This window comes from Spermophilus citellus, assembly GCF_964194105.1.
Source record: "Spermophilus citellus genome assembly, chromosome: 7".
NCBI lineage: Eukaryota > Metazoa > Chordata > Mammalia > Rodentia > Sciuridae > Spermophilus > Spermophilus citellus.
This window is the reverse complement of record NC_138188.1, coordinates 159,917,061-159,935,893: the sequence shown is the minus strand read 5'-3', so window position 1 is coordinate 159,935,893 and position 18,833 is coordinate 159,917,061. Positions and strand designations below refer to the sequence as shown.

Here is an 18,833-nt window from a genome sequence, read left to right as displayed (position 1 = left end):
CTCAAGGTCCACCCCTTTTGTTCTAGGTAAGCCTCTTTCCTTTCTAGAATAGTTCTCAAAGTGTGGTACTCAGACTGGGGGGGGGGGTCTCCTGAAGGTTGGAACTACTTTTTTTTTGCAGTATCTTTTTTTTTAATATGTATTTTCTAGTTGTTGATGAACCTTCATTTTATTCATTTATTTACATGTGGTGCTGAGACGCCAATCCATGCCTCACACACGTCAGGCAAGCGTTTTTGCGATATCTTTACTGGGCTGACTTTGGCACTGACAACTGGACAAGAGTCACCACATTCTTCAGCATCATGTACTTGATGAATTAAATGTGTATATATATCAGTTCCACTCAAGAATATTTTTGCTGAATCAGTGAAATCTAATTTTACGAACACAACATACCTCTTTTTAATCTTTGTGTAATAAGATGGAAAGCCTGCTTGGGGAAGTATGGTGACCATCCCAAGGAAAGGCAACTGTGTTGAGTTACAAGCTAAACTAACCACTTTATTCACGGGCACCATTTTTACCTGAAAGAACAAGTGGCAAATTCTACATCTATTCAGCCAAGAGTACTGGGTGGGTTACTTCTCAAAAATAACTGAACTGAGCCTGTCCCTTCAGAGAACACAATGGAGAGGAAGATTTATTGTCAATGATAAGATTTGAATTTCCAAATAAAGATGTGAATTCTTGAAAATTTGTTAGTCGTTGTGAGCCTGGTAAGATTGGTGGTGATTAAAGTAACTATTATGATCGTCTGGTATCGAAATGTGTCAACATTTTGAAGCAATACTTTCCAAATGACCAATATGTATGATGTTACAAAATTACATATGAGTAAAAGATCCATTCTAACGGCAAGACTGACCAGTGGAATTCAGTGTAACCATCGGAAAGTTTATTGATATGGTTTCATATTCCAATGGCAATTAAGATTTAAGAAATCGCCATGTGTAATCGTTGGCATCATAGGAAAGAGTATCCACAGCTATGGGACATGGCTGTGGGGAAGGCCATATTTCCTTCATACACTCATCAAAAAATGACAGAACAAACTAAATGCAGAAATACGTAGACAGAAATCTATTAAGCCAGACATTAAAGAGCTTTGCCAATGTAGAATAATGCCATGATTATTTAAAAAAATTTCATTTCAGTGAGAAAAACGTGCTGATTATGCTAATACGTAGTAGATTATTTCAAAATTAATATCTTAATATTTAACTTCTGAAATGGTAACCATTGGCAGGGATGTGGTGCTATCCTAAGTGCTGTCCTTTGCTGGTTTCCACAGGTCCCGGCAGCCTGGCAGCCCAGGGTGTGGAGTCCTGGGTACAGGAATGAGTGTCCTGGACCATCTCTGTCCTCTCTGGCTCCTGTCCCCTGTGTCAGAGCTCCAGTGTGGGGACTTGGAGCACCCCGGCCTCAAATTACAGAAGTGTTTACACCTCAAGTCCTATCCTTAACACAAACATCCTCAGTCTTTTCCCAAAGACCAGACACCCAAATGATCCCCGTTACCATTAAGAAGAATTTCTCCCTTGAAGGAGCACTTTTTGGGAACTCCTTCCGGATGGGCTCAGTGATTCCTCAAGGCCAGGGATTCTAGGGTTTCTAGGCTTCTGAGGGTGAAACCAGGTCCCGACAAGGAAGGTCCACCAGAGACAAGAAGGTACAGGTGCAGATGGGGTCACCAACCCTGGGGCCTCACTCTGGCTCCTGACACTGGGGTGGAGAAGGTGAGGAATATTACGGAGACGTTTACATAAACCAAATACTTTATTACTTGAGAAAGAAAAAGCCAAATTACAAAACTTTTATACTCAAGATTCATTCATTACCATGCCAAAGGCTTCTCAGGACTTGCTTCCATCACTTGAGGCTGAACCACAAGAAACTGCCATCTCTGCTGGTCAGAACCAGTCTGAAACTGGCCGTGGCTCCTAGCTCAACCTCATTTAAATCAGCCGATGGCTAGGCTTTCTTTTGGCAGCAAGATGTTCCCAGTCATGTCTGTTTATATTATAAACAGATGTTCCAGTGACAAATAGGTCCCACTTGAAAAAACATCCTGTGCGCAAGTGTCCTGAAAACCATCTCTTCTGAGCATGTTGGCTGGGCCGCCACAGGCTGGCTTCGCTGGCCCCGGCTCGCGGGTGCCTGTGCCGTGATTTCATCAGCCTCACATGATTTCATTCAGCCTCAGGGATCCACGGCCACGCTGCTAGGAAAGTCCCTCTGACTCTGAAGTCAGCGTGGCTGGATCACTTGCAAAGGCCAGGACTACATGGTGGACTATGTGTCCTCAAGTCTTGGTGGGAATCAAAACATTTTCCTTCAATGATCCACTCCAGTGCGTTCTTCTCTGTCTGCGGACCCTCTCTGTGCTTCTGGGTATTCCTCACCCAAGAAAATAATAAAGAAAGAGGAAACGATCTTGCTGAGGACACTGAGCAGAAAGGGAAAGCATACTATCCAGATGGTCCCAGGTACGGCAGGTGACCACCTTGGTGCAGCCATGCGTCACTGTATTTGAGGTTTACAGAAGCCCCTCCCACCCACCCTGCCCTTCATTTCTGCACAATACATGACATGGAGCTGAGATAAAAATAAAGCTTTCGTACAAATTACATTTTTTTTTTTCCAGTGAATTACTTTTGTAGTAAAAATAGCTGCTACATAAATCCCTCCTGGTCTCTGAAAAGGATTCGCATATTTCCAAAAATAGTTTTCTTATTTTAATCACACAGAGTCACTCGGGGCACAGGAAGGAAAAGTTTGGCCAGGAGAGGTGAGCTGTCGGGAAAACACGGTTACACCAAAAAATAAAATACATTTGTGTATAAACGGCTTTAAGGCATGCACAGAAGTGGAAAACATATGCCATTTGTCAAGAAAAATACTGCTTTATAGCTTTTGCTTTACAATTCAAGGAAAAAGCAGAGAGGCCCATGTACCCCAGGATAATGACATTAAGTTTCTTATAAAAATCCAAGTGTACAAAGTCCTTGCCAAGACTTTGGCAAAACCAAAACAAAAAACCAACAATAAGAGGACGAAAACCAGGGATTACCCCTGAGACCTTGTTCCTGAAGGTCTATCAGACGAACATAATCCACACTCACAATGCCTCAGTCTGCCACGGGGGCAGAGAGCGTTTTTGTAAAATGCCGGACGCATGTGCTATTGAAAAAATGGAATAAAATATTGGATGTCTGCATTCTTATCTCAAATACAGTCATATAATTATTTTAAATTACAATATACAATTTCTGTTAAATAGAACTGTTAGAGGACTTTGATAACAATTATAAGATTACAATAATATACACAAACTGTCTTCTGAAATGGCGTGGCCCCAGGCTCCCTCCCTCCCAGCCCTCTCTGACAGAGAGGGTCTCTGCTCCGGTTGCCACAGGCCAAAACACCACTTAATGTCCGTGTTTCCACACCCGGTCACTCCCCGGGGAATCCTGAACAGACTCCCTGCCACATGGCCATGCGGAGCCAGGGTGGCCCCTGCGCCTCCATCTTCACCACGTTCATTAAAGTCGCTCCTGCCCAGCTGCGGGCCACTCGGCCACCAGGGGCACCCTGCTGAACAGGCAGGATCTGGGATCAAATAAGGCCACTGCTTCTCGGTGACCTTTCTGGACAGGGACAGGTTCAACCTTGCCTTTCCGGGTCTGGGGATCAGCTGGTCAGGCTGGGCTTCCCGCTCACAGTCCCAGGCCCGGGGTGGCTCAGGGTGGCGCCAGAGACCTCAGTCCTCTGTGTCCGGCTGGACGCCCAGGATGGCGTGCAGTTCCTCCGGCGTGAACCCCAGCAGGTTCTGGAGGTCACACACGAAGCGGTACACGTAGCGCTTGCCCGATGTCTTGTGGATGATGTTCTTGTCGTAATAGTAGCGTAGACCTCGGCTCAGCTTCTCGTAGTTCATCTTGGGCTTATTTTTCCTCTTCCCCCACCGGCGGGCCACCTTGGATGGACAGAGATGGAACAGAGTTACATTTGCCAACTTAGTAACAGAGACTAATGGCTCCCCGACTCTGATGCGGGCGGGCTCATCCGACAGAGTCTGCCAACCACACAAGGCCCCCGGAGGGTCGGACATCTTTTAATACATAGGCAAGGGCCACTGTGTCCCTCCTGGGCTGTTTCTCTGTACCTGGGTGAGTGAGGTCCCCGCCTCTGGCTTAGGTCTGTCTTAGCAAAACCTCCTGGGAGCCGAGGGCTCCCACCAGGAGGCCTGACACAAGGCAAGGCTGGGTCACCACTGCCCTGGGTTCTCTCTCTGAGCAGGACTCCAAGCCCAGTGACATGAGTGACATGTTCATTCCTCGGTGCTGGTTTCTCAAGGGAACTGGGAGGTGACAGGCTCCACTCCACACTGCCAGAGGCGGAGGGCTCCTCAGTGCTGTCTGAACACATCTGCCTTCTGCAGCAGGGAGCCTTGGTCCCAACCCCCAGGGAGGGGCAATCAGGAAGCTCAGTCCCCTCAATGGGCAAATGCGGGTCTCTTAAGGCATTTGGGGACAGGCTTTGTTTGTAGCTTCAGGCTTCTGACTGGACATCACAGCAAGACCGGGAAGCAAGCCCAGTGGCCATGGACAGAGGCCCCTGAAGGACACCTTGTGGGTTCATCATCAAAGCGAAAGCTCCAGTCGAGCCTTAGCACTCGGGAGGGGACCCGATGAGCCCTTTCTTGGGCTCAGGGGATGGAGTGGGTAATGTGGCATGACGGACGAATCAGGTTTAGAGCCTGGGGATTTCCAGGGCCCTGGCCCTACCTCATCCGGGTCCGCCAGCTTGAACTCCCAGCCGTCCCCGGTCCAGCTGATGAAGGACTGGCAAGACTTGTCAGAAAGCAACTCCAGGAGGAACTGCCACAGCTGGATGGGTCCACTTCCTGTGGGGAGAGGGAGGCGGCTCACAGTCACAGAATCAGGACACCGTGGGACAGGACAGCCGAGGGACACAGCTGGCCAGCCTGGCACTGGCATGCAGGCAGGACCCAGCGTGGTGGGGACAGTCTAAATGCCTCAACGGGATGAGGCTGGACACCAAAGGGGGCTGTCCCTCTACACCCCCCACCGTTGGAGAAGAGGCCACTCCGCCACGACGCTCTTCCCTGGGTTTGCTCTGGGGAAGAAAGTTCAGGGCCACCACGTCTGGCATTCACAGTCCTCACCCTGCTGAGCTGCTCCCCTGGGAGAAGGCTGAGGGCCTATTTCTAGAAACTCCCAGTGGGGCACTGTGGGGGCGGCGGAAGGGACACTTCCTCACAGAAAGGGCATGTCGCTCGGGAAGGTGGGGCCGCTGCTCAGGAGAGGGGTGCTCGGTGGCCTGGGGGTGACCCCGTGGCCTCACGGCTGGCCTGCGAAGCCAACCTGGCACACAGCTACTCAGCCACCTTCCTTCTCAACTGCCGCTCAGAACCGACAGCCTGTGGGCCGAACCTCACGGGCCTGGTCTGAGGTGCACTTGCAGGCCAGCGCCCCGTCCTGGTCACATGCAGCCGGGCAGGGGGGAAACCTAGACCTTCTGCTCGGAAGCCCACTCTCTCCCACCGAATAGTGATCCCCTTGAAGCACTAAGGACAGTGTTCTGGAGCCAGCGAGCCAAGCTGGGGCGCTGGGTGACCACCCAGAGCTGCCCACCTCTCCGCCCCGTCTCAACAGTGGGTCCACACCACACCACGTGAGGCTACCCCCACCACAGACCCCGGGCCCATTTCCCCACAGAGTGGCAGTCGACGCATGGGGACCAGCGTTACCACCCACACGGAGAACCAGCACCAAGCCCTGCATTTCCCTACCAGGCCCTGCACCTCCAGATAGGAGAGCTACCGCTGGCCCCCACCCTCCACGTGGACTTCACATACGGGCTTTTCAGATGACAGAAAAAAATGGATGCCCATGTAGCCTCATTTTAATCTACTGAGTTTGTTTTCTTTTTTAAAGTAGCTCCATATCGTTAAAATAATATACACATATGTACATATGTGTGTGTGTATATACATTTTGTGTGTGTGTGTGTGTGTGTATATATATATATATATATATATATATATAATATATATATATATATATATTTTAAAGAACACACAAAGCCATGAAAACAAAAAAACCTTGGTATTTTCGCTCCAGGATTGGATTATCTGTTTCTAAAGTGGCTTTCATATTTGTTCTCTGCCTAGAATAGCCCTCACCCAAACCTGAACACTAAGAGCCGATGGTTGTGGAGGCCAGGAAAGGTAAACAGCCCAGGTATGACTGGAGGCCGGTCCGGCCACTCCTCCGGGGCCAGTTTACATTCTTGGAGATCTTGCAGGAGATGAGTCAGGGCCCAGGACTCAGCGCCTGTCCCCCTCCTCGGCCTCCGCCTCCAGGTGGAGGGCGTGGTCATGATCCTCCCAGGGCGAGACCCAGGGGTGTCACCAGCCAGAGTGGACACAGCTGGTTTCACCTGGAGACACCCTGACCCCCTGGCACGTGGGGGCAGGCCTGGATGGAGGTGGTGGGCAGGCACGGCCGGAGGCCGGCTCCAGGCTCACCTGTGAAGCCGGCCAGGACGGCGGCAGGTATGACCGGCTTGCCCTGCTCGGCCGGGTCGCTCCTCTCCTGGATGTAGTCCTTGAAGGACATGGTGGGCTTGCTGAGGCAGAGAGGCTGGCTGCAGTCATCCTCGAAGCTCTCGAAGGACGGGACCCGCTGCACGTCCAGCAGGGAGGACTGGCTGCTCCAGGATCGCAGCAGTGAGTCCGAGCTCTCGAAGCTGTCCGCACCGGTCTCGGGGCAGTCGTGGTCCTCGGGCTTCCCTGGCAGACACAGCCCAGCACATGCTTTGAGTCCCCGGGACACAGGAAGGGTCCAGGGGTACTGGGTCATCGCCACAGGTGGGTCTGGGGACAACTGTGGCGGCATCACCGCCAACCACCCCGACTGCAGCCACCCCTCCGCAGGTGCAGGGTCCTTCAGGGCCCCCCAAGCGCTCTCAGACTCAGAGGCCTCCTCCTTAAGACGGGCACATCCACAAATCACCATGTGTCCATAGGAGAAGAAACCAAGTACAGCCTCAAAGATGGAACACTATACAGCACTGAAATGGAAAACTGGCTACAGGCTGGATGGCGCTCATGCATAGCAGCAAGACAGACTCAAAGGAAAAAGCGTTGTATGATTCCATCGAGGAAGACTGGCAAGAAGTAATTCAGGACGACACAACGTCAGACTGGTTTCCTCCTGTGGTGAGGATGCTGTGACTGAGGGGGTGAGAGGGTACTCCCTGGGGTGCCGGAAACACTCCTATTTCTATCTGAACAGCGGTTACAGGTGGACTTACATGCACAGATTCCACTGTGTACAACTGGGATTTGCACAATGTGATTACCTCTCCTTAAAAAGAAATCTGTCACATTTTTACATCATTCCCATGAAATGCCCCTCAGGATGGGGAATTTAGCTCAAGAGTGGGGACCATCGGGCTCACTTTCGGAGGCATAGCCCCCTCCAGCCTTGCATGTGAGCTCCCTCCCAGAGTTTCCAGCACATCAGAAGCCCACTTGTCAGAAAGTCACCGAGCACAGAGCGTCCTCTGACGTCCTTCTCCAATGGCTGAACCCAGGACACATTTATTCAGAAACCACTGTCTGAGTGCGGCTCCTGCAATCAACGCTCGTCCAAGGACACTTGTGCTTACCAGAGCTGCTGGTGAGCAGATTCAAGTTGGAGCCTGGGAAGTCCTGACCCACAGGACAGTAGTTGACACTGACGGTGTTGAGCTGTGACTTGGGGAACATCTGGAAGTCTTGCTCGGAACTGAGCACGCCGGGAGCCACAGACGAGGGACACGTGCTGTCCAGGAGGCTGCCTTTGGGGTAATTCTGCGCCTGCACTGAGAACGGAGCCTGCTCCACGCCGAAACCTGAGTGGAATGAAGGAGGGCAGGGCTGTGAGAGTCAGATCACCCCGATGGCCTTCCCTGGAGCAAATCCCATGTGGCACTGCACCCTCCAGCCTCCATGTGACCTGCCTCCCACTGGGCAGTAACCAGAGGACCCTGCTTCCACAACAGCCGTTTCAACTCCCAAGTGCTGAGCCACTTGAGGGCTGCATGGCTCGCCATGGGCCCACCGCAGAGGAATAGCCAGCGACCGCCGACGTCAGCTCTCCTCTGTACACTGCCTGGACCACCCTGACCCATGGGAGACGCTGCAAGCCACTTACATGACTTTAAACTTTCTAGTGGCTGCATTAAACAAGAACCAGGGGCAGTTATGTTTCCATTTTAATTGACCTAACATATCAATTACCTTTTTAATATGTAATCAGTATGGTATGATCATCGGGGAGATTTTGTGTTATCTCATACTAAGACTTATGAACTGGTGTGCATTATAGCCTCCCTCGTATATCTCAATGTGGGTCACCCACATTTCAACCACGCATAGCTCAACACACAGGTGTGGCCACCCCAGGGGGACAGTGCAGGTCCAGGATGCCCCATGGAGCTTCTATTAGGGCCTGTCTACCAGGAAGACCCAAGAGCAAGACCTGAAGACAGGATCAAGCAGACTGACCCAAGGTGTTGTTGTTAATCCAGTGAGGGACTGAATTGAGGTGTGAATTTTCTTCATACTGATCTTCTGTCTTTTCTTGGGCTTCTGAAAAATAGATGCAGGAGACATAAGATGGCAAACAGGTAAAAACCACAAGAAAAGTTACTTTCCGAACTCTGTCACACGGGTGACCCAGAATGACCCAATGCATATGGCACCTCCCATTCATCTCATCACATCCTGTGTCTTTGTGTGACCTTCAAAAGTACAGAGACAGCGATCCATTTTCCTAAGAATGTCAGTAAGCTTTCCAAAATTAATGATGCCACTGGCAAAGTCCAACTTGATGGCAAAGCTGGAAAGACCTGAAATGTCTTTACTTCAGGGCTCAGGAAACACCTAAACCATTCGGGAAAAACCATCCGTGAGGGGCAGGGAGTGCTGAGGATTAACGAGATGGCTCTGGCTCCTGTCCTGTGAGGCTCAGGCCCACAGCGACCAGACCTGGAGGTGTGGCCAGGGCACGGCAGGCCCAGTGCAGGGGCCAGGTGCACCCAAGAACTTGAAAGGGTCTGCACTCTGCTACACGCCTTTCCCGCAACACACAGGCTCACACGCCCGAGTGACAGCAAAACAGGTCCAACTCGCCAAATAAATAGGGCATCTTTTAAAACAAGATTCCCTGGCCCCGAGACGTCGTAACTAGGAAGAGCTGGCAGGTGAACCCCAGGCTTTCTGAGGTTCTGAGTCTACAGCAGATGTTGAAATTTGATATGTTTAAAATCCATTTAAGTGAAGAATATTTCCCCAAACTCAACACACGCTTATTTTCTTATAATTTTTAACTTAAACAACCCCTATGAATTTTGTTTTTCTTTTTAAACAATGCATTTTACACATTGCTGTTGCTGGTAAGTTCTGAACTGTGACTGTCTCTGTATTGGTGAGGTCTCTGGTGATCAATGGTCAGCTTCTGTAAAACACCATCCGTGTATAGGTGTGGATCAACCACTCGCTTGTTTAAACACATAACACTCCTCCTCCTAAGAGAGTCCTCTGCTGGATTTCCTTTGGATTTAGGAAATTTACTGGGTGATTCACAGAGCTCATCTCCATGAAGGCTCCCTGGTCTTCAGAGTCGGGGAACCCTTGATGGCCCACCGCCCGTCCACCTAGGTTGCCGTGATGGTGGCGTCCGGCACAGCAGCGCTCCCTGGCCAAGGCTGCTGCCTGTGGCGTCATCCCCTGTGTATGCCACACACCTCCCCAAGTGGCACGAAGACCTCTGGTCACCTCCCTTAGGGGGTGCCGAGGCAGTGCCCTCTGTGTCATCTGAAACGGGACCCTCAGCTGGAAGAGCACCTGCTGCTCCCAAGCCTCCCCTCCCTGCACAAGGCCGTCGGGTCACTCGGGGTACCTTTGATCATCTGCTCCAGGTGCTCCCAGAGAATGTCGCCCACAAAGTCCGGGGCCAGCTCCAGGAAACGCTCCTTGCCAAGGTTGCACAGCACCTGGCCGCTCATGCCGAGCCTCTGCAGGTTCACATTCACCAGGCTGAACTCGCTGGTGGCCCACAGGAGCCACTGGCACACCTGCCGCTCGCTCCACAGCCAGGGGTCTGCGAGGAGGGAACACGTGATGAGGACTCCGGGGACAGAGAGCGGGAAGGGGGGACTAGGAGACCCTGATGTGTTCTTGGAGACCCACCCAACCCAGGAGATGAGCAAGGCTCTACCCTGAAACTCAGCCTGATGGGGGGCCCGGGTGTGCAGCAGACCCTGCAGGAAACATGGGTTCCGGGAACTGCATCGCTGCCTCTTCTAACACCCCTAAACCTGGGGTCAAAATGGAGCACCCGCAGTGCCTCTGGCCCTGGACGACCAGGTCGGCGCTTGGACACACAGCACTTACTCTTTGGAATGCCAAGACGCCGACGCTCCTTCTGGAAGCCGCTGAAGGTGGCTGTTAGGGCCTGACTCATCACCGCCTTGCTGCAGGGCGTCAGCAGAGGCAGCTCGCAGCAGCTGGCCGAGTCTAGAGGAAAGCAGGGCAGGTGAGGGCCTGGGGCGACACCAGGGGGGACTGACACAGGGACCCAACTTTAGGAAAGAGCAACTCCCAAACCTGGACACTATTCCTTAAAGGAATGTAATCGTGGGGCTGGGGAGGCAGCTCAGTGGGAAAGTGCTCGCCTAGCACACAAGGGGCCCCAGGAACAACAACAAAAAAAGTATAAATAGGAACAAAAAATCTCAACGGAAATTGAGAAATCATTATATGTTTCAGAACTACACACACACACACACACACACACACAAAATCTAAAATAAAATCTATCCTGTTTTGCAAAGCTTTACATGAATAGACAGAATGTCGTTTAAAATTTTAGAAAAAGGTGAAATGGTATGGTTTTTGGTCAAAAGGCATAAGGGATTTTAAATGCACAGTTGAGAAGTTATGTCCATTAAACCAAGCAGCAGGCAGGAGGCCCGGCATGATCAGGCAGACCTTAGCACCACAAAGGGGGCCAGTCTTCAATTTTAATTGAAAAACAATCTTCTCTAGATGCTTCCAGAAGTTTCAAGAATGATAAATGATAGTCACATGATGTTATGCTAATGCAAGCATATGCTTTCAATTAATTGCCTGGGCTGAATCTTCTAGCACTTTCCTCACATGAGGAAGCAGGGGCTGGCCAGCTTGCAGCCAGTCCCTCCATCATCTGCCATGCTCGTCCTTTAAAAAGAGTAAGCAATGACACTGAGAACTGCAGAAAGGAATCAGATGGGAACAGATCAACAATAATTTGTTGTCCTGAAAACAGAGCCGAAGTGGGGGTGGGAGTTGGAAATTTAACTAATAATGTGAGCCCAGGCTTAAAAGCTGGGTGAATTTCAATGTCTGTTTTCTGAGCGGACCCAGGAGAGGAGGAAGTGCATGCCGGGGCTGGAAACACAGAGCTCCCCTGCAGTTTCCTGACAGAAGCTCGCGGGGTGAGCCCTCTGGTGGGATTCTCCAGATTTAGGTCTCAGGGGGAGAGCACCTGTACCCAGTACTGGAGGAAAAAAAGAGGAAAAAAGGAACCCGCCTTCTCCCAGTTCTGGTCTTCTACCAGGGTTTTCACACCCAAGTTCAACATAGGAACACTCACTGCTTCTGAACCATCACCCTCTCCATCAACTGAACCACTCAGGGAAATTATGCACCGTTTGTCTCAAGTCTAAGGATGAAATTACCATGAGAAATAGAATCCAAGCCTGTGGGCACTTCTTGGAGTGTTTGCTCTTCATTTAGAGAGGGGAAAACTGCAAATAGGGACCCATCAAAGGTGTCGAAGGCCGGCTGGCGCTGCAGAAACAGATGCAAAAGCAAATGGAGATACAAGAGGAACTTATTTAATTACCCACTTTAAAAGGGGTCCATGGGTGATCTTACTGATGGACCCTGATTAAACCAACAATTATAAAGCAACACACGCAATTAACCACTCAGTACTCAGACTTCCTAAGAAGGTCAGAGTGACCAGTGATTCCATTTTATTCTGGATTATTTAATTAACCTCACAGAATCAGAATGACCAGGAGGTTATTTTCTTGGTCTAATCAACATAAATTAAGAAATTAAAAAAAATTCAGAACAACAGAATCTTGGGACTATGCTAGGAGGAACTTCAAGACCCCTTTTGTAAACACCTGTCCTTCCTGTTAGGTAGGAGTGGAATTCAACCAGGTGGGGTACATATTTTTAAACAAATAAAAATTGAAAATCTAACCATCACATTTTATCTCTGTAATAAAGATATCTTTGGAATATCTTTGGAAGCATTCACTTGAAATGTTTCTCATGAGACAATTTAAATGGAAATAGAGAAGTTGGTCCCCCTCTGGTTTCAATAGTTCAGAAAATAATAACATGTGAAAAAGATTCCTTAAGGTTTCATTTTATAAAAGTGAAGTGTCTTATTGAAAAGAACCACTCACACACCCGTAAGTGGAAGGATTTCCAAAGGAAATGAGTTTGAAGTTCAACCACCTGCACTTTAGGGGAGAGAGATGCATCGGGACAGAAAACTCAGTGTGTGTGGAGTGCTGATCCAGCACCTCCAGCACCTTGCGAACACAGTCTTTAATGGAAGACACGTTTCTAAGTAATAGATAATGTCTTCATTGTCATTGCCTAACTTGTTGGGGGAAACATGAAGAAAAGTTCTATTTTTCCAACATATTCTGGAAATTCCATGTTATGTGTAACACAATGACCCATCTGTTGAGTCATCAATAAAAAAATGTGTAACACATTTACAAATAAAATCAGTTGTGCGCTTTTTTTTTTTCCAGAATGCAGAACAATGAATGACGCATTGCAAAAGCAGGCAGGCAGAAGTTGGGAGCCCAGCCCCCTAAAACCCCAAGCCCTAAGAGGTGACGTCTTGACTGCCTATGACCTGGGAGGAGAAACTCACCAGGCAAGGGCAAAATACTCATCTGCAGTCATAAACGACTTCACAGCAGAGCTAATTTTGGTGAAATGTCCCATAGAGGTTAAAAATTCCCACTAGCATTACCCAAGCCGCTAACAAGTGCTTTTCCGGACCGTAAGTTCTTGTTTTAAAATCAGGAAGCCAAAGAACAAATCAAATCCGCATTTTGTATTTCAACACACAAATTTCAGCAATGACTATTTCTTTTCCGAATCCAGAGACCTCAGATGCATCATCAGATTCTTTTAATTCATAGAAGGATTTCCTTAGGGGTGTTGGTTGCAACTCAGTAACCATAATCTCTACACCACTTCTGCCTGGCTTAAAACATCGCACCAAACACACATGAAAACTCACTGAAATTTTTTGCTCTTCGTAATGACATGAATACTGTGCCGGTTTCTAGCTTCTTTCGGTACTGTATCATGCAAGTAACTCACTAGTGATTTACAAAGGAAAATACAACATACTGGGGATAACGTCATCATCTTGCCAGACCCAGCTTTCAGGAGGCCAACCTTAAAATCAGTGCTTCTGAAACATGCTTACTATACAAAAACAACCACACCTTGTCACTTACATTTGGAGAAAGCAAATGGGAAGTTACCATTTTGGGCTACGAAACATTCTCCAAAAGGAATCATGATAGAAGAGACATGAAGCATGTTTCTGCAGCGGAGAAGGCTCTTTCATCTTTTTTTTGGGGGGGGGGGGCGGTAGTGGGGATTGAACTCAGGGGCATTTAACCACTGAGCCACATCCCGGCCCTACTTTGTATTTAGGGTCTCACATCTTTGCTGAGGCTAGCTTTGAACTTGCCTCAGACTCCCAGCAGCTGGGATTACAGGCATGTGCCACCCAGGCTCTTTCATCTTTAATCTGTTTTCTAGTTTACATAAACAGGCCTGTTTCTCTGCACCAGTGACAACAGGCTCCCTGCGACCTCCTCCTCGGGGTGTCACCCCTTCTGATGGAAGCAGCCACAGCAGCTAATTCTTCTTACCTCTTTCACAGCAGCTCATAAACAGCCTTTTCACCACCCGAGGAAACCCCCCCAGTAGATAAAAAGGCAGGACAGGAAGCTGCTCCAACTGTCAGACTGAGAATCACAGGACCTTTTCACATGGAAGGAGCCAGGTCCACTACAAAGGCCTCACTACCCATCTTCTGGGACAAGGCCAATATTTTTTCTCCTAGAGATGGAGGTTTCCGCTTTGTAAAATATTGTAATGAAGACTCACTCACCTTGAGCGTCCCTCGAAAACTGTTAGCCACGGGGGCCACCTGGTCCATATTCTTGATTCCAAAATCATTCATCTTGAAAAAGAAAAGGAAATGAAGAGTTAAAGGGGCAACACATGAAGCAGGTTTCCAGGAAGTCCTGGTCGATTCTACAGTAACAGGTAGTTCACACCTGGATTCTTATTTACAAGGCTTTCCTCCCCAGGGTCTCAACAGGAAATCAGGTATTTAAATAACAATGCTGACTCCCTACTGAATTCCCTTAGAAATGATTCTCCAGATTAAGCACCTTTTTGGATGGCTGGCACCTTCATGCTGGAAGGCGGCACTTTCATGCTTTTCAATGACATGGGGGGGCTGGCAGGGCAGTGGGTCACTTCCTGCCTGCAGGGGCATAGTCCCCTCAACCAAGGCAGCTGCAGGAGGGTTGGTGGCCCCATCAAATAGCTCCCATGGGATCCAGATCTGGAAAAGAAGCCCTAGAAGGAGTCTCAGAAAATTCCCCTTTCTCCCTTCTGATTTCCAAGATGCCAAGAAGCACAGGCCCAGAAGGGGGATAAAAGGGAGAGGGTGAGATCAAACCCTTGCTGTTCCAGGATCTTCCTGCTCTGAATACAGAGCTTAAACGATTTCTGCAATTTCCACAGTGGGAGTAATCCCAAATAGGGATCAGCCTCACTGGCTCTGATAAGGTGGGCTTACAAGAGATTCAAAGATTTAGGAGAAAAAAGAAAAATGTCTCAATAACTTATTCATTTACTGCATGCTTATAGAATATTTTGAATCTATTAGGTAATTGAAATGTAATGCAATCAATGTCATCGGTTGTACTATTTCTAACATGGCAAATAAGGCCACTGAAGGCCATCCCCCACCCTCCCTGCATCATGGCTACAATATTGAAGGCTTTCAACTTGCTCCACGGGCACCCCTAATTACCACCCAGGTCTCCTGTGGGTGCTCCTACCTGTTGCAACTGAGAACTTGAACTAAAATACCGTGCTACTGAGAGAACCTACTGGAGGCAGCAAACAGCACATTGTCATGGAATTATGTGGGTTTAAGCTTTCTCATTCTCGCTTTATGGTCAACATTAGGGCTAAAGCAGATGTCTCAAAAATGCCGACAGCCGACGCACGCACACACATGTGCACACATCTCGGCTAAAGAGATAACAGAGGCCGCAAGAAGTGCTGGGAAGGGCTGAAGGAAAGAGGTAAGATCGCAGTAGCCTTCAGAGGCCGAGGAGCACTGCAATGAGCAAGAAGCCCGTGGCAGCATGGGGAAGGGACTGGCTCGTAAGTGGCCACCCTTGTTGGAGTCTCCACTTGGTGCATGGTGTCAGCAACATTCACTCAGAAGTCAACATTTGCTACTAATGATGGTGGCCATGCCGGAACCCACAGTCACCAAGGGATAAGCCCTATGCTGGACAACCCTGTGTCCCCAGTCCCTGAGTCTCTGCATTTCTAGGCAGATGCTCTACCTCCTTCAAGAGAGGCCACTGAGGCCCAGCAACATGAGTCACTGGCCTGGGGCCACACAGCTACTATGGAGGCCTGTAAGGGGCAAGAGTGGGGATCAGAATTCCAGTCGAGGGTGGTCTAAAACCCTGGAATAAGTATGACTATATCTGACAGAGTATACAAATATTATTAGACTAGGCCCTTTTCACTACCCTGGGACCCAGGAAATGCTCTCTAACTTACAACTCTAGGTCTCTAGGTCAGTCAACAAAACCAGTACACCTGGGCATGTTCAATCACCCCTCCAGAGCCCCAGACGGCACTTTCTTGTCATGATTTGGTCTACAGACACCTGTTGACTTAATTCTATGTTTTTAGCTTCTGAGATGGACAGAGAATGGATGTGGAGGGCCACTGAAGAGCTCTGCCAGCTTTTGTGTACAAATACCAGGAGAAAAGGCAGCCAGCCTACCACTCCCACATAAAGAGCGTAATTACCATCTGCAGAAAAGGATTCTTTTGTTGTCCAGCTTTTAATGAGTTTTGTTAAAAAACCATGTAGACTTAAAGTGCTCTACTAAATGGTTTCAGGCAGACACACAACTCATCAAATGTAAGTTCACCACTTATTCTACTCAACCTGCTTGTTAACTCAGCAGGCAGACCAAGTGGCAACATATAAATCAATTTCAAGTTTAGATCTTTTTGGTGCTGTCATTGGCTGCTGCTTCTGAACCAAAAGAAAAATGGGGGTGGGGGAAGAAAGATGGCAGCAGGCTCAGGACTGAAAATGGTTAAATTGTAAAACAAGGAGAATTTGCCTGACAACAGTATCCTTATTGGAACAAGTAGTCACTTATGTAAGATTAGAGGACAGGTTTGTATGTAGGTACATTTGGGGGTTGGGGGAGAACCCTGTAACACTTCTGCTTCTGGCTTTACAAGCCATCAGTTTAGAGAGAGGATGACTAATCCCAGAAATGAGGGTTTGACTATTTGCCTGCGGGACGCACGGTGTTCACATTTACTGTACTGAGATATTACTCAGAATTTTAATAAAGCTTAACGTGGAGATTGATCTCCGCGATTGGCGGTGGTGTGGGCAGGCGGATAACGCAGAGGCGCTTCCACTGTAGGGAACAAACATAATCGCTTACTGGTGAATTAAAATAAATTACTCCTATCTCCAAAGAGGACTGCTCACTTCTTCACTTTCTAAATAAGTAGCGAGTCAACTACTATTTTAGGCCACCCTGAAACTGAATACAGGCTAATATACCTCCTGCGCTTAAACGAATCTAAAAAACAAGAAATAAAACCACAACCCAAACACACAAGCGAACGTCTTTACCCCTCCATCCAAAAGCTCCAAGGCCAAGGAAATAAAGGCGGCCTCCTGGCGCCTGCACACCCCACCTGGAGAGTGCCCTGTGCTGGCCTCCTAGGGCGAGGGCCCTGGCGGCCCGGACCTGGTGGAGCAGGTGACTCGTTCCTGGGCAGCCGCAGCCGCCCAGGTGTTTCGGGCGCCCCAGATCCTCGGGGAACGACTCCCCTCCAGCTGATCACCCCCAAACCCGGGTCCACCTCGAGCGCGCCCTCCGGTCCCCAACACCCTCGGCCAAAGCCAGGGCGCGTATTGGGCAGGAGCCCCTGTCAGGCCCGCGTCTCCTTCCAAACACAAAAGCCAGGGGACCGGATCGGAGACCTCGGGCAGGGCAGCCCCTCTGCGTGGCCGGGCCCCACCACCCCCAGCCACTCGGCCACCGGAAAACAAGCGCGAGTGGAACTCGCACGAGCGACCCTCGATCGCTCCGGACAGCCGCCACCCCCGCCCGCGGCACCCGGGACCTGGCCCTCGGTGCCCGTCCCTGCCCAGCGTGGTGTCCCTCTCCGGCCGCTCGCTCTTACCGTGCTGCTGCGGCAGGGCCGGCCGGGCGGCGGCTGTGGCCGGGTGGACTGCCGGTGCGCGCCGGGCAGGCGAGGCGAGGCGAGGCGCGGCGGGCGCGGGCCGGGCCGGGGGCGACGGGCGGGCGGAGGGGCGCAGGCTCGGCTGGGGCCACTCCGCGCTCGGCGCCGCGGCGGAGGAAGTAAGCGGCCCGGCCCCCTCGCGGCGCGCTCTTCAGGCGCGGGGGGAGGGCAGGGGAGGGGACAGGGGGCGGGGAGGACGACGAGCGCGAGGGGAGGAGGCTGGAGGCTGCGGGGGAGGAGGAGAGAGGCGGCGAGCCGGCAGGGGCCGCGGAGGGAGGCCGCGGAGGGCGGCTCCTTCCGGCCTGGACTCCCCGCCCGCTGTCACTAGGCTGGTCTCTCGCCTGCCGGCCCGGGGCTCGGGGACCGGGGGTCTCGGCCGAGCGGGCGGCCGTGCGCCCTGGTAGGTCAGGCGAGGAGTGTCGCGGTGGGCCAGTCCCTCGCGCCGACGCCCACGTGCCTTTCGGATTCCGCCGGAACCTGGTGCTGGCGCTGGTGGCGCGATGGCATCGGGGCTTGGGTAGTAAGGCCTCTGCACCGGGGCTGGCCCATCTGAGCCTCCGAATGGACTTTGACTTCTGGCCAGTCCATCACGAAAGGACTAAATAAGGTTATAAATGTGGAGCTGGGCCCTTGGCCGGGGCCCGGGATGTAATGCTGCTACCAGGAAGCCCCTTCCTGTGGCCTCCGTGTGCGTGGCGCCCCCTAGAGCTGAGCTGGGCCTTGGCGGAGCTTTTCTCTGGGCCGAGGGCTCTAGTGCATCAACCTTTATTCCTTCTAATTCTCCTTCCCACTTTTCACAGGAGCCAACTGAACCTTACGGTAAAAACCTGCCAGGTCATCTAAGTGGGAAGTTCACAAGTGAACCCCGAGTGCATCTGCCTCCCAGACCCGTGGTCAAAACCACCAGCCATACTGTGGTCTCCATTTTTACCCTAAGGCGCTTGAGTCCATAACTAGAAACCTGTGCATTTCCTATTTAGGCTCAGGTCAGACGCTCAGTATTTAGCAGGACGTTCAGATTTCTAAGATGCATGTGAAACAGAAACACGCAGCTTAGGCAAGACCTTGAAGGACCACCATACTGGGAAGGGCGAGGAAGCACTCAGCTTCTCCAGTA

At 50.5% G+C, this 18,833-nt stretch overlaps 1 protein-coding gene across 2 annotated transcripts; it reads right to left on the bottom strand.

The window, feature by feature from the left end:
- Window positions 1-1,760: 1,760 nt before the first annotated feature.
- On the bottom strand, window positions 1,761-18,240 carry ETS2 (ETS proto-oncogene 2, transcription factor). Of its 2 annotated transcripts, none has more exons than XM_081301787.1 (10): window positions 17,657-18,230; window positions 14,286-14,357; window positions 11,797-11,908; window positions 10,472-10,594; window positions 9,978-10,178; window positions 8,582-8,665; window positions 7,702-7,926; window positions 6,557-6,820; window positions 4,791-4,909; window positions 1,761-3,979 (listed from the first exon to the last, which is right to left on the bottom strand). In XM_081301787.1, exons 2-10 carry the CDS (start codon window positions 14,355-14,357, stop codon window positions 3,764-3,766), a joined length of 1,416 nt encoding a protein of 471 aa, XP_081157913.1. In that variant the 5' UTR covers window positions 17,657-18,230; the 3' UTR covers window positions 1,761-3,763. The 2 variants fall into 2 exon arrangements, with proteins under 2 accessions (XP_081157913.1, XP_081157914.1); XM_081301788.1 differs by lacking the exon at window positions 1,761-3,979 and adding an exon at window positions 4,559-4,620 and having other exon boundaries at window positions 4,691-4,909; window positions 17,657-18,240.
- Window positions 18,241-18,833: the final 593 nt, after the last annotated feature.

Excerpts from the sequence above, each read along its gene's own strand:
- ETS2 (XM_081301787.1), bottom strand. The coding sequence starts at position 14,357 with ATGAATGATTTTGGAATCAAGAATATGGACCAGGTGGCCCCCGTGGCT. Across the intron at positions 11,909-14,285 it reads GTTTTCGAGGGACGCTCAAG|CGCCAGCCGGCCTTCGACAC; the intron begins GTGAGTGAGTCT and ends CTGTTTCTGCAG. Across the intron at positions 10,179-10,471 it reads GCGTCTTGGCATTCCAAAGA|ACCCCTGGCTGTGGAGCGAG; the intron begins GTAAGTGCTGTG and ends CCCTCCTCGCAG.